This window comes from Hemiscyllium ocellatum, chromosome 13, assembly GCF_020745735.1.
Source record: "Hemiscyllium ocellatum isolate sHemOce1 chromosome 13, sHemOce1.pat.X.cur, whole genome shotgun sequence".
NCBI lineage: Eukaryota > Metazoa > Chordata > Chondrichthyes > Orectolobiformes > Hemiscylliidae > Hemiscyllium > Hemiscyllium ocellatum.
Genome location: NC_083413.1, coordinates 16,414,028 through 16,428,274, shown reverse-complemented (window position 1 = coordinate 16,428,274; position 14,247 = coordinate 16,414,028). Strand labels below are relative to the sequence as shown.

The 14,247-nt window shown below is 43.6% G+C and overlaps 1 protein-coding gene across 13 annotated transcripts in view; it reads right to left on the bottom strand.

Moving 5' to 3' along the window:
• mbnl1 (muscleblind-like splicing regulator 1) overlaps positions 1–14,247 on the bottom strand; it is a 228,548-nt gene that overhangs the window by 154,613 nt on the left and 59,688 nt on the right. For 11 of the 13 annotated variants that reach the window (XM_060834569.1, XM_060834566.1, XM_060834572.1 and 8 more), the window contains exon 2: positions 4,033–5,274. The exons of the other annotated variants lie outside the window; for them this stretch is intronic. In XM_060834569.1, coding sequence (XP_060690552.1) covers positions 4,033–4,206 — 174 coding nt within the window. In that variant the 5' untranslated portion in view covers positions 4,207–5,274. The remainder of the gene's footprint in view (positions 1–4,032; positions 5,275–14,247) is intronic. 13 annotated transcript variants of the gene reach the window in all.

The following is a 14,247-nucleotide window of genomic DNA, read 5'->3' as shown; positions in this document are numbered from 1 at the left end:
GTCCTCTTTACACAGTCAATGTGAATAAATTAATGACTTTTTCAAATTGTTTTCTCTCCAAAAAAAAAAGGTATAGATTACAACTCCTGAATTTATTCAACACCTCTCTCTCTCTCTCATAATACCTCCTAACAGTTAGTTGAGAAACGAGGATGTGGATATAGCGTGTGACAGGTTTATGTCCTCCACATCTAATCCCTTTCTCACAGAGGGTGAGTCATTGAAAATACTAAAGACAGTCTGGAGGTTCAGTAAGTGCAAATATGTGGCAGTGGAATTTATAGACAACACTGGAAGCCCTTGGATACCGAGTGAACTCCAACCACGTGTCTTCCTCATGTATTAGATGGTGTACAAAGCTCCAGGCAGTAGCATATGTTGCCTCAGCTTTATCAAGTCAGCTGTAATTTTTGCAAAGAACATTCACTTTCTCCTCTCCCTAAGCTCAAAAAGGTTCCAACACAGCTAGAGTTGGAACTGGGAATTCAATTTTCCAGTCTGTCTCAGCAATCTAAGACCCTCAAATTTGAAAGATTAATGTCTGCTGGATTTCCTAGAGTACTGATTAGAAACTATTGGAAAGGTGTGCCTTGGACAAAATGTCAGGAGGGATGCTCAATGAGAAGATGCTTGGAATCATAGAATCCTAACAGTGTGGTAGCAGAACGTTCGGGTGCATCGAGCCCATACTGACCCTCCAAAGAGCATCCCATTGCCATATCCCTGCATTTCCCATGGCTACTCCACCTAGCCGGCACATCCCTGGATACGAAGAGTAATTTAGTTTCATCAATCCACTCAGTCTGCACATCTTTGGATTGACGGAGGAAACCAGAGCACCTGGAGGAAACCCACGCAGATACAGGGAGAACGTGCAGTCACCCAAGGCTGGAATCGAACCTGGATCCCTGGCGCTGTGAGGCCAACTAATGAGACACCGTGCTACCTATCAGAGGGGCGCATAGTAAAGCCTTAAGGAATATATTGAACCGGAGATGGCAGCTTTTCCTGGATGAGGTTTTGTCCATCCCCCGACTTGGTAACTGCAGGGAAACTGTGACCAAAGTGACATTCACAAACCCCGAGGTTGCTGACCACTGTTATCAGACAGACACAGATTTAGAGTCACACGGCACGGAAACAGACCCTTTGGCCCAGCTTGGCCATGTCGACCCAGTTTCCTCAACTGAACTGATCCCATTTGCCTGTGTCTGGCCCATATCACTCTCAACCAATACTATCCATGTGCCCATTCAAATGTTGGAATTGTACTCCCACTTTCTCTGACAGCTCATTCCACATTCAAACCACTGTCTGTATGAAAAAGTGCCCCTCAGATCCCTTTTAAATATTTCCCCTCTCACCTTCAATCTATGCCCTCGAGTTTGGACTCTTCTACCCCGGGGAAAAGACCTGGTCTATTTACCTCATCCATACACCTCAATTTTATAACCCTCTATAAAGTCACCCCTCGACCTCCTACACTCCAGGGAAACACAGTCTATCCAGCCTCTCCCGATAACTCAAACCCTTCAGGCTTGGTAACATCCTTATAAAGCTGTTTTGCACCCTTTCCAGTTTAATAACATCCTTCCTATAATAGGATGAATTTACATAGTACTCCAAATGTGGCTGCACCAATGGTGTCCAAAAAAAAAAGTAACGATTTTTCATTTCTCATAATCAGCGAATGCCCTCGGCCCTTTCCTAATGTTCAGAAAGTCTCTTCTGTACAGGGGATCAACCATGAGCCTGTGTCCAATCACAGTTATGCTCACAACACTGTGATGATATGATCACCTCTATACTATTTGGTTTCCCACAAAAGGACATTTTATACCCAGGCAAAAGCTGGTCTTTATGATCGGAGCATTCCTAATGTCATTTCGTTGGAAACTTTTGAGGGTTCAAAGCACACAGTGTGTATAGCTCACAACCACGAGATGGATTTAGGCATAGGAGTAGGAGTAGGAGCAGGGGCAGGGACAGTCAACTGGCTAATCCTACTTCACGTGTCAAGAAAATCTTACAGTTCCATAACTGTTTCTTGAATGATTTGAAGCTTTTCTTTTTAGTAGGCTACCAAATAGACATTCTTTTGGGTGTAAAGTATTCCGATATCAACCCTATACACTCCAGTTCAGCACTGAGGCAATGTTTCATTGAGAAAGCAGTGCCATTAAACCAGGTCCTTGCCTACCCTTATTCACAGCAACAACCTACTGGGACTATTCAAACTGTCTTGATTCCACTACCATCAATTGCCTACTCTGAACTGGTTCTGCATTTGTCTTTCCTGTCTTTATGCAATTCCATGAAATCCTCTCAGTCACTTCCTTCTATGGCTTAAACAGCTCTGGTCTTACATCAGAACTAAATGGAAGCCATTCGTATTATCAACGTAGTTCCACCAATATAGCATCATCTTTGTTATTTTCATGCCCAAACCTTGGTTTTATCCCATTGTCCAAGGTAATGAAGACATTGTTCACTCTCCAACCAACATCAGAAGGCAAGGATGGTGCGAGTGAGTGAGTGAGTGAGAATGAGAATGTTTGTATGTGCACGTATGCATTTATGTTTCTGTGTGCATGTGTGTGCACAAATGTGTGTCTGTAGGTGTAAGAGTGAAGTTAGCAGTTAGTGACCATGCGGGGTAAGTATAGTAAAACCTCCAGAAAGGAGGTCAAACCAGCCTGCACTGAGTTTCTTATTTACAAAGGAGAGCTGGAACCAAGGCCATATTTCTTATTTGTTGGTCACTAGGAAGGCCTTAATGGGGACAGCGGGTGGGTGTCTCATTCTGCTGCTCCTAGTAGTGCAGCTATCTAATCTAATCAAAATACAATGTCATGAAGGATTAAACCACACACTCTCACCATCAAGCTACACAAGAAATCTCTCCTGAAAAGTTACTTATAACAACTTTAGCTCCAACCATCTCACGCTGGCCATCTGCCTTGCTCAACCTACTTTAACAATATCACTTCACCAAGTCAGGCGAGTGAAGCTATGTACTGTGGATTATGGGGCTTCTTTCTTAGTCAAGCATTCATTACATTACATTACATACTGCAAGGAAGAATTAAAATGACAGCGCAATGAACTCTACTTGGGGAGAGGGAGAAGAGCAATTTTGTCTCTGTCACAACAACCACGTGTCATAGCAAATGCCTTCATTTCTTGAGTTTGTGAACAAATGAAGAACGGCTAACAGTGAACACGCGACCACAGGCCCTGGCTATCGACCTCAGGAAAGCCTAAGCAATGCTCCAACTCAGGACCTGGCTTCATGTATCGTGCAGGTTAGGTCCAATCCTTTTTGCCTCCTGTATTACCCAAAAGCACATTAGTCCCCTCAGCTGAAGTGACAGCCTGGCCTATTGCCAATCGATGTCTGAACAGCTGAAATGAGGGTCAAGACATTTCATTGTGGGATATTGCTCCCCACCCAACTTCCAAGTCTTTGCTCTATCAGAGTAGCTGGTCTAAAAATAGGCAGCAAACTACACAGGCCATATTCATTGGCGAGCTTGAACTCTGAGGCACATTGACTGCCACCATTCTTCTCAGTGGACAGCTCTGACTGACACCAGGCCCGAACACAAATCTCTTGATTCCGCTCCTTGGAAGCCAGTGTGGGGCTTACACAACACAGGAAAAAGGAAAGTCATCACCCGCAGGCTAGAAAATTATTCATGCCCAAGCATATATGTTTTTCAAGGAACACAACACATTTCAGTGAACACATGCATGAGAGTAAGCATCGCTAGTGTCTGGTTAACTTAGAAGCTGCTTTCTCATTCCCTGCAATTTTTGCAATGGCATCAGTGTGTAAACCTTACAAATAAACACTTGGTTACAATGTTGCTTCTTTTTTCCTCCCCCTCTTCTTTTAAGCATTTTCACACACTGGGTAGTCCATCATCATCACTTGCACAGAATACAAAACATCACACGCGCGCGCACATATTATTTCAGCTGAGCATTGTCAGTAAAACACACCCGCGTGTAGTTCATTTCTGTACTCACTTTCAACGAATCAAAGCAGGCAATTACTCGTCCATTTTCAACTTGGCAACTTTTGGAAGGGTGTGCAAATTTACATTCCGTGTCTGGTCTTGAGCAAGTGCCTCTTTGAAATTCTCTGCACACTTCCAACGTCAGCCATTTTGTGTCCCGTATCTGTGTCACACTAACGGCCATGTTTGAGAGTTAACAAGCAGGCGAGATTGTTCCGGAACAGTGTAGAGCCAAACACGTCGATTGTGGAGCCGTGAAGACTGATTAAAGAAAACCTTGACGTTTTTTGGGGGTGATAAAAGATACCCTTTGTTTTTTTCTCGTTTTGAGCGTATTAAAAGCTTTCTCAACAGAAAGATCACCACAAGGAAGTTTCCCTTCAGAGAAAGCCCCTGGCATTAGATTGGTGAGGATTCGTTTTTTTTTAAAAAAGAATTTCAGAAAGAATAAAGACTTTACTTTTCTTCTTTTTATTTCTCTCTATTTTGGTTGAAAAAGTAACAGTGTCAGTATGGAGTTGTACATCAAACGTAGGGCAATTGTACTCTGTGACCCATAACGTGTTCCCAAACTGAAGCCTGGTTTGAAGCTTGGAAATGGGTTAGCACTTAGCTCTCAGTGAGGATCGCAGTTGTTGTAGAGTACCAGTTATTCGAAAGGTAACATCCAGCCCTCTGATATGGCAAGCAGTTTCAAAGGTGGGCAACTAATATTGATCAACTCTGCCCAGCTGATTGCAGAGATCAGACTTTCCAGGATCAGACTTTTTTAAAAAAATTTGTTTTAATCCCTTCGATTGTTTCAGGCAGAAGGTAACTGTTTCGGTAGAGTTGTGTTTTTTTTCTCTGTCTATATGAAAATTCTTTGTTCGATATAGTGAAATAGCAAGAGAGCAATGCCAGGCTGATATACTGCAAAAAGTTTGTTCTTTCTTTCTCTCTCTCCCTCTCTCCCTCTTTCTCTCTCTCTCTCTTTCAGACCTAGGTGGGAATGAAAGGGAGGGGGTGGACAAAAGGGGAAGAGGAGGAAGGAGGGAGTTGGGGGTAAGGGGAGGAGGTGGGGGTAGGAGGAGGTGGGGGTAAGGGGAGGGGGGGGGGGGTGGGGAAATGGGTGATTGTACTAAAGCCGAAGGGGTTGGATGTGCAGTTGTTGCAGTCCTAGCTGGCAGCAAGCAAGACAATTAAGCAGAGACTGCTCTAGAAGCTTTTCGAAGCAGCAGAGATTCCAGGAAAGGCACTTCTCAGTACCAACCTGTAGGAGAAACAGATACATCAACATTTTACCAACCAGCATTTAACTCCCATCCCAATTTAAAAAAAAAGAAATAAACAGAAAATTAAAAAATAAAATCTTCCTGTGTCAAGCTGGAAGTAACATGCAAAGGCAACAGTCTACCTGCGTTTACAAAAATACTTACAGTGCAGCGTGATGCAGCCAGCCATTGTACATTACTTTGGGAAAGGAAGGCAGTTTCTCCCCTTGTGAAGCAATGCATGACAGGAAGACAACCAATCAAGGACAGTGTTGCAGCAATATTCTGGGCAGAGAGCCAATCGTTTCGACTGTCTCATGAAAAGGTCGCACCTGTCAGACATTCACTGCTATGCAAGAAGCACAGAAACACGCCCATCGGATGCGCCAACCCATCTGCCTGTTGTCCTTGTGCCTCAGATCATTATCCAACATGCAGTTAGTGGATTAATCCAGGTTAGCTTTTCACCAGCTACCAGCAATGGTCAAAGCTCCTGCAGGGTCTCACACACGCATACTCGCGCACACACGTGCACACTCACTCAGGCAGATGTGCAACTTACATTTGCATACATGTACACACATTCACACATGCAATTCACATGTACGCTCATGTGGTCACTCACGTGCAAACATGCGCACACTCACACATGCACACCACTCATGTCCACACACTCCTGCATCTCACACAGCAGCACACGTGTTGATATGCGCACACTCAGACTTGCACACTCTCTCACACATGCTGGTACTCTCGCCATCACACTTGTGCAAGCTCACCTCGCACACACTGCTGGGCTCCCAAGCAAAATGCACAGGAGTCAAGCTTAGTCCCGCAGACTCGAGTAAACTGGGCACCAACCAAGGCATAAGCTGGAGTATTGCTTTACTCTGCCAGGAACGTCGAGGAGAGAGAGAGAAGGAGGTTGCTGTGAAAAGTACATTCCCTTCTCCCGTTCCCCACCCCTCACCCACAGCCAACCACACCCCCACTCCCTGAAACCAAACGAGGTCCCTACTCCAAGTGGAGCTCTGTCTTGGTATGAAACTATTTCATTCAGCCAGCAACCACTTTCTCAGTATATCATAGCCAAGTCAGTCATTAACAAAAGCTGCCTGTGTGGTGACCTTTCCCTTCGCCACAGTCAAGATCCATGTTCGATGGGGAACAGAGTGATCACAGTGCAGCCTCGATGCCTGGCAGACCGAGAGAGCTCTGCCAAGATGCAATTCCATGACACCAGCATTAAATATCCAGCAAGGCAATTGGTTTTTTTCGCAAGCCCGTGTGTCATCCCTGCATTCCCAGCATTGTAGGTAGTGGCATGCTGGGACCAATTGCAAACAATCATTCACCACACATCCCTTCAACAACCTAACTCACCACCGATCTATGTTGGGAAGCTTACCTTCTCTACCATTCCCCCTTTGGTGAATGTAACACAAAGGCAGACCATAGTGTCGTGTAAACAAGAGTTTAAGTAATGCTGAAACTCTGGCTAATATTCTGGGGACTTAGGTTCAAGCCTCAGTGCAGCATTGTGTAAGCCTGAAGTTATCAATATGTCTCGGTCATGACCATTACGTTGAAAACCCATCTCCTTTCTCAAATGTCCAATAGAAATCTGCCTTCCTTTCCTTGTCTGGGCCTACATGTGACTCCAGAGCCACTGCAATGTTGGGCTGACGCTTAACTATCCCCCTTCTGATGGCTAAACAAGCCATTCATTCCAAGAGTGAATGAGTGATGGGCTGCAAAGGGAAGAACAGAAATACAACTGCCCACTGATGAAATGAGAATTACCTTCAATTGCAAAGCGATGCAATTCGCTCCCACCTCTCCTCTCTCAGATATCTCATTTCCGTTTTTAAAAATATTTCTAGACGCCTGCCCCGCAGTTGCGTCCTCTGTCTCCTCGACAGGTCGACCAATGCAATGGGTGGGGTTTGAGGGGTACTCAATTTTTTAGTGTTGCCTTATTACCACGGGCTCATTGCAAGTCTGGGACAGTCAATATCTGTGAGCAAGTTACTTTGGAGGGAAGCAGCAAGGGAGAGAGAAGTCAATGGACAATAATTGAGAGTAGAAAGTCTGATTCGTGATCCCCTCCTGGCCCAACTTGAATGCATGATTGGGCCACTCCAATCTCATTACCTTCCCAGTAAAGTGCATCCCAGGCGCTAAACATTTATCAAAACAATGCACAGCCAGACTCCAATTACACCCCTGAAATGAACTGAATTAAAAACACTACATTTTGACTGATGAGCAACATCAACGCTCTCATGTGGTGAGGAGTAGATTGAAATCAATGCAAGTTGGTACTTAACTAGGGACCTGCAAAGTTATGCTGCAAGATTATTGCAGCAATTAGCCAGAGTTCAAAATTATTCTGCATTTCCCAATTGCTACAATGAGCACTGTGTCTTTTAACGTCTGGCTTCAGTGCTGAGTTTCTACCTACATTTCCCATTTCCAAGCAATGATTGGTTCTACATTTGGGGCAAAAAGAGGGTTGAACATAAAGGCAAAAAATGACAGAAACAGAACAATGCATCCATGCAATATTTCTCTTCGAGGTGATGCACCCATTCATATGCCTCATGACCTCACCGGTTTCACACCCTCACTCCTGTTCCCACTCACGAGTCCATTCCCTTTCTGATTGGCTAAAGGAAGGCAGAAGCTGTGACAGTGATTGGGTCATGTGACTATTTTAAAATAAATTTCTTGGATGGGACATGGATTTGAGTGGTGAGGTTAACATTCATTACTCAGCACTAAATGTTCATTGAGGGAGTGGCTTGTGAGTCTATCACAGAGGAGAGCTGAAAGTTGAAACCAGACAGGTTAAGGACAGCAGATTTCTTTCTCTCAAGGCATTAGTGAATAAGAGATTTTTACACCAGTTTATGCTGGCAAATGGGACTTGATTAAGTTAGGGTATCTGGCATGGACCAGTTGGATCAAAGGGTTCTGTTTCCATGCTGTATATCTCTAGAACTCTATGGTCATCATAACTGTGGCTGGTATTGAATTCAAGAATTCCTATTTAGTTACATCTAAATTCCACCAGTTGCTTTGTTGGGATTTGAACTCATATTCCCACTGGCCAGATCTATGTTACAAGCCCAAAGGCTTTACCATTATGTGATACTGGTGATTATGTTACCAAACTTTCAGTACTGTGCCCTGACAGAGTTGATGACTCTATTCAGACTCATAATAAGAAAGTTCCAAGTGTTACGGATGTACCTTCTGCCATCAGCCTTACCAATCAACCGGCTATTGTGAATGCATGAGGGAAATCAGGGACTTGGTGTGTAAATCAATCAGGGTCTTCAGACTCTGTCCCAAATCAAGGCCTAAACTGTACAAGCAGCATCTCATTCTCTGCCCCAGCGGTAACTCAGTTCACTTATCTGATGGTAAACTGACTTAATCCTTGGGAGCGAGGATGTGAATTCATAAAGTGCTGATATAAACAGTCCACACACACAGTTTGCCAGACACACAACAAACTATTTGAAAAGTAATTTGAAAAATACAATTTTATCAGACAAATGAGGCTAATTTAAATCGCAAATGGAACATGACAAATGTTGAAGTTTTGGGAGTAGTTTTAAAATAAATTAACCAGTCAGACAACAGACTGGACTGAATGCAATACTGGTTTTATAGCCCAGTTAATTTACTCTCAATTGACCCTCTAGTGTCATACTGACAAAGTGCTCCACTGTCTGAGGTTCTGCACACACTTTTTCAAGTCAGACATTAAACTGAGGACTCAACTACTCTCTCAGGATAAGCTAAAAGATTTCACGGTGCTCTTTCACGGTAGGCAAGAGAATCTCAATAAACATTGCAAAATGAGCCTAGTTAACCATCATCGTATTTTTGTCTGACTTATGTAGATTAGCTGACATTTTCCTACGACACACCAATGATTGCATTGTCAAAAAATAGCTAATTGGCTATAAAGCAAATGGGCAGCAAATACATTGTAGTAATATAAGCCTTTCCTAACCCTTGGAAGTAGCAGCGAGTAAAATTAAGTCGACCTGTAAAGGCAGAACTCCATCTGATCCCTTGAGAATCCGTTTGGTAAGCTAAGTTAAAATTTCACTCCCGTGAACAGCTGCTTAACAATCCAGAACTGGATTACCACTGAAAAAAAGAGACATTGTCAAAACATTTTATCTTGCATTCATTAGGACAAACGCAAGAATGCCAAACTTCAAAGCACCACCATAATTTGTACTGTAAGAGAAAAGGGTGCTGACTGATCATAACACCATAAGATCCAGGAACAGAATTAAGCCATTCAGCCCACAGTCTGCTCCACCATTCAATCATGGTTGATATGTTTCTCAACCCCATTCTCCTGCTTTATCCCTGTAACCGGAGAGATCTTACCAGTCAAGAGCCTATCTATCTCGGTCTTAAATAGACCGAATGACTTGCCCTCCACAGCCTTCCATGGCAATGACTTCCACAGATTCACCACACTCTGGCTGAAGAAACTCCTCCTCATCTCAGTTCTAAAGGGTAGTCTCTCCATTGAGATTGTGCCCTTGGGTTCTAGTCTCTCCTACTCACGGAAACATCTTCTCAATGTCCATTCTATTCAGGGCTCTCTCCATTCTGAATTTTCAAAAATATCGCCCCTCATCCTTTGTCAATTCCATCAAGGACAGATTTAGAGTTCTCAATCTCTCCTCGCATGACAACTCCTTCATCCTTGGGATCATTCTTGTAAACCTCATTTGGACCCCCTCCAACATCAGCACGTCCTTCCTGAGACACTGCACTGCTCACAATATTCCAAATGCAGTCTGACCTTATACAACTTTGGAGTACATCTCTGCTCTTATATTCTGGTTCTCTTGAAATGACTGCTAACATTGCATTGGCCTTCTCAACTGACAACTGGACCTTATTTCTCATGAATTTCAAACTGGATTTATGTAGGACTGTTGTGTCACCTCAAGTTTTATTCTCCCCAAAAATGTAAACATAAATCTGAGGCGTAATACATCAGTGACCTGATAAATTTGGTTCAGGTCCTTTTGCTAAACGCATTAAAGGAGTTATCGGACATTTGAGGCTAACAGGACATTGGCCATTCTTTTCAGGAGGCTGGGTTATGTAAATGTTAAAATTGTGCTGTCATTGCCAGACCACAGATGAAGTACATCAGTTAGTGCTGGACAGCCCACCACACCAAAAAGAAATATTGACTTGACAGAGGTGCAGTTCTCTGGTATAACATCATAACTTGGAATGGGCAGCCTGACCACTGCACCAAAAGCACTGCTCCTCACAGCATCACAAACCTAGGTTCAATCCCAGCCTTGGATGACTGTGTGGAGTTTGCACATTCTCCCTGTGCCTGCATGGGTTTCCTCCCATAGTCCAAAAATATGCAGATTATGCGGAATGGCCATGCTAAATTGACCAGTATAGGATGTATTCTCTGGATTAGTCATGATAAGTGTGACGCCATAGGGTGGGGAGCTGGGATCCTCTTTGGAGGGTCAATGCAGACTCAATGGGCCAAATGACCTTTTTACACACTATGGGAATTCTACAATTCTTCTATGATTGTAAGAACAGGACATATGAACTTGGCTTGTATTCCTTTCAATATGGAAGAACAAAGTGGAATTTGATGGAGGGATTTCGAAGGGATGCAGTAGGGTGGATATTGTGAGAAAAGACTAGTTTGACTTCAGCTGTAGTATGGTGTCCACTGTCTTACTTTTAGTAAGAAAGAGAATACACCAGAGTGTGTGTAGAAGATATTCATGCTCACAGTTGCAGGAATGAGATAGATTGGAGAACTTGGGGCAGTCTTCCTGTGGAGAAAAGAGCCTGAAAGGAAATTTGACGCAAGTCTTCAAAATCATGAGAGGTCCAACACAGTCCATGGGGAGAAAGTGCTCGTACTGATGGGTGAGGTTAGAAGAACGAGATAGCACAGGTCTAAAGTGATTGGTAAAAGAAGCACGAGTGGCAGAAAAGAAACTCTCTTACACAGAGTGGTTAGGATGCAGAGTATACTGCTCTAGAGCGTGGCAGAGGCAGATTCAATTAAGCCATGCAAAACTCAGCATTAGACTGCTATCTCACAAAGGAAAATGTGTGGGGTTATGGGGAGAAGTTGGGGGAATAAAAATAAGTGCTTTGCTCATTTGGAGATCAGATGTTACTACAATAAGCTGAAGGCCTTCTGCAGTGTGGACCATTCTGTAATTCTGGTGAGAGAATCCAGGACAGTGGAACACAGGCTTATACTCAGAGGCGTTTCAAACTCTCCCAAAAAAGGTTATGGATGCTGGAACGAATAAAAATGAAACGATTGGGGATTTGTTGAGTCAAGAAATATGAAGCAAAGAGGAAAGAGATTTAATGTACAGATTAATTTAGAATAATCGGTCAGAATGGATGAGTTGGACCAATGGATATGCTTCAATGCCGTTCATCTCAATGACTCTATAAACTGCTTACTGAATGATGCAAAAAAAGCTCAGGGGCCCGGAGAAAAGCCTTACCTTGTTCCAACATGATTTAATGCTCACAGACACACGGGTACAGAAAGGGCTTCCAAAGAATGTGCTCACTGAGTCTCTGCTATCAGCCTGCAACATAATTCCAAACTCATTGCCCACTTAGCCTTGTCTGAGTCTAAACATCACACTCTGACCATGCCATCACTTCTTAGGAATAGAGTGTTACATACACGATACTGACAAAGGGCTGAGCTACCTGTGCAAATGGCGTATTAAGGTATTTTGTGGATTCTGTTAACACATCACACACAATTTGGAAAGAAAATTAAAATCACTTGTCGCGACCTGTTTGGCACTGTGCTCACTGCAGCCACACAATTTTGTCCTCAAACAGCACAGTCACATTGTCCAGTGCCTTTATCAAAGTGACCAGGGTCAACTTTGCTCTGGATTTAAGAGGAAGAGTATGCACAAACTCTTTAGAAATAAAGGGTAGGAGTGAAAAGTATGGTCCCTGGAGACTTCTAGGAGAAAGTGAGGACTGCAGAATCTGGGGATCAGAGTCGGGTGTGAGGTGCTGGAAAAGCAGAGCCAGTCAGGTAGCATGCAAGGAACAGGAGCATCAATGTTTCAGGCAAAAGCCCTTCATCAGGGTTTCAGCCCGATTCTCCTGCTCCTTGGATGCTGCCTGACTGGCTGGGCTTTTCCGACAGCACTCTCTTAGACTCTGGAGATTTCTGCCAAGTGACAAGATCATGGCTGATCTTGGACTTCAGTTCCGCTTTCCCCAATCTCCTCACAGCTTTTCAGGTTTTAAGCTGGTTCTTTGCTTTGTTGAGGCTGCAGCATCTAGAAATTAAAGAAAACAATGCTTAATAGTGACTCATTTTATCTTCAGATGACGTTCATGAAGATGGAGCCGTCGCTTGAAGGCAACAGTATTTCCTCACCCTCAATGTCGGAGATTGAAGTCAGTCATTTTGAGAGACTGCTTATGTAAAGACCCCTTTGTCAACTATCAACTCTGTAAGAAGACAGCTGCCGTGATCCAGGTCCCAAAGTCATGACCACCAACACCTCAAGAGAACAAGTGTGTGGGACCATCACCAACTCTAAGCTTTCCACCTTGACAGGGAATTAGATCTCTGCTCCTTCACTGTGACTAGGTTAAAATCATGGAAACTCCCTTCCAAGAGGCAGTGTTTGGGGTTGGGGGGGACAGGACACCATATGGGTGGCAGATCTTCAGGAGGGTGGTTCATTGCCACCTTCTCAACAGTGACCAGGAAAGGGCATCGAGTGCCAGACTTGCCAGTGATTTACATATCTCCGAGACAAATAAAAATGACAAAGACAATGCAACCCACTCATTTAAAGTAGTGTCAGGGTGTGCAGAACAGCTTCATGTGGAATGACTGAATTACCCAATGACTAGCTTGGCATGCTGCCTTCTGCCTGGTTTTAAACACAGCAGCAAATCTCAGATAGATCTCCATTTGTGTTGAGTTAATAGCTCACAGGCTGAGTTGCTGTAAGAGCATTCCACTGAGCCTGAGTCAGAGTGCAAGGAAGAGCCAAAAATACCTTCAGGGCTCCTCCTTCTGTTTACTATCTAATTACATCTGAAAGAATTTTGCACCACAGCAAGAGGCCATTTGGTCCATCATCCCCAAGACAGCTGTTCACTGAAGGGCTGCTACAAACCCAGCATGACAAAACATGTTAGCAATCTGAAGCATTGTTGATTCTAGCAGGTTCGAGAAGCAATCAAGGGGCTTAGATCTGGGGTATGGACAGAAATCATGCAACTCCAAGAATGATTCCAAGCACAAAAATCTTCAGTTATAAGAAACTTCAGTTAGGAGGATAACTTGAAGTGATTGGGATTATTCCCCTTAGAGTATACAAGGGGGACAGGAGATTTGATTGAGGTTTTCAAAATGGGCTGCAAAGGGAGAAGCTGTTTCCATGTAAAACAGAATAAGGAAGATGAGGGCATCCATTTAAAGTGATGTACAAAAGGAGCAAGGGTAATTTGTGTGGTTAGGATTTGGAAAGGAGTGCTAGCAAGTGTGCTGGAAACAGGATTAACTAAAGCACTGAAGAGGGGTTGGATGATTTGGACAGAAGTGGTGTCAGGAATATGGCGATATATTTAATAGAACAGGGAGGATGGGTCAAATGAGCTCCTTCTGCGCCATAACAATTCTGTGATCATGTGAAATGGTGAGGCAGGCTGAAAGGCTTATTCCTCATCTTAATTCCCTATGTTCATATGTAGGGCATTGCACTCAATCATCAGATGACCAACTGTGGGCAGTACACCATTTACTTTAAGTAACGTAGGAACAGGAGCTCTGCTAAAATGAGATTGCAGTTGGTCTCTGTCACAACAGATCACCCTTGATAACCTCAGCCATAGTGCTTGCTAAACTTAGTCCTGCTGATGCTGCTTGACCT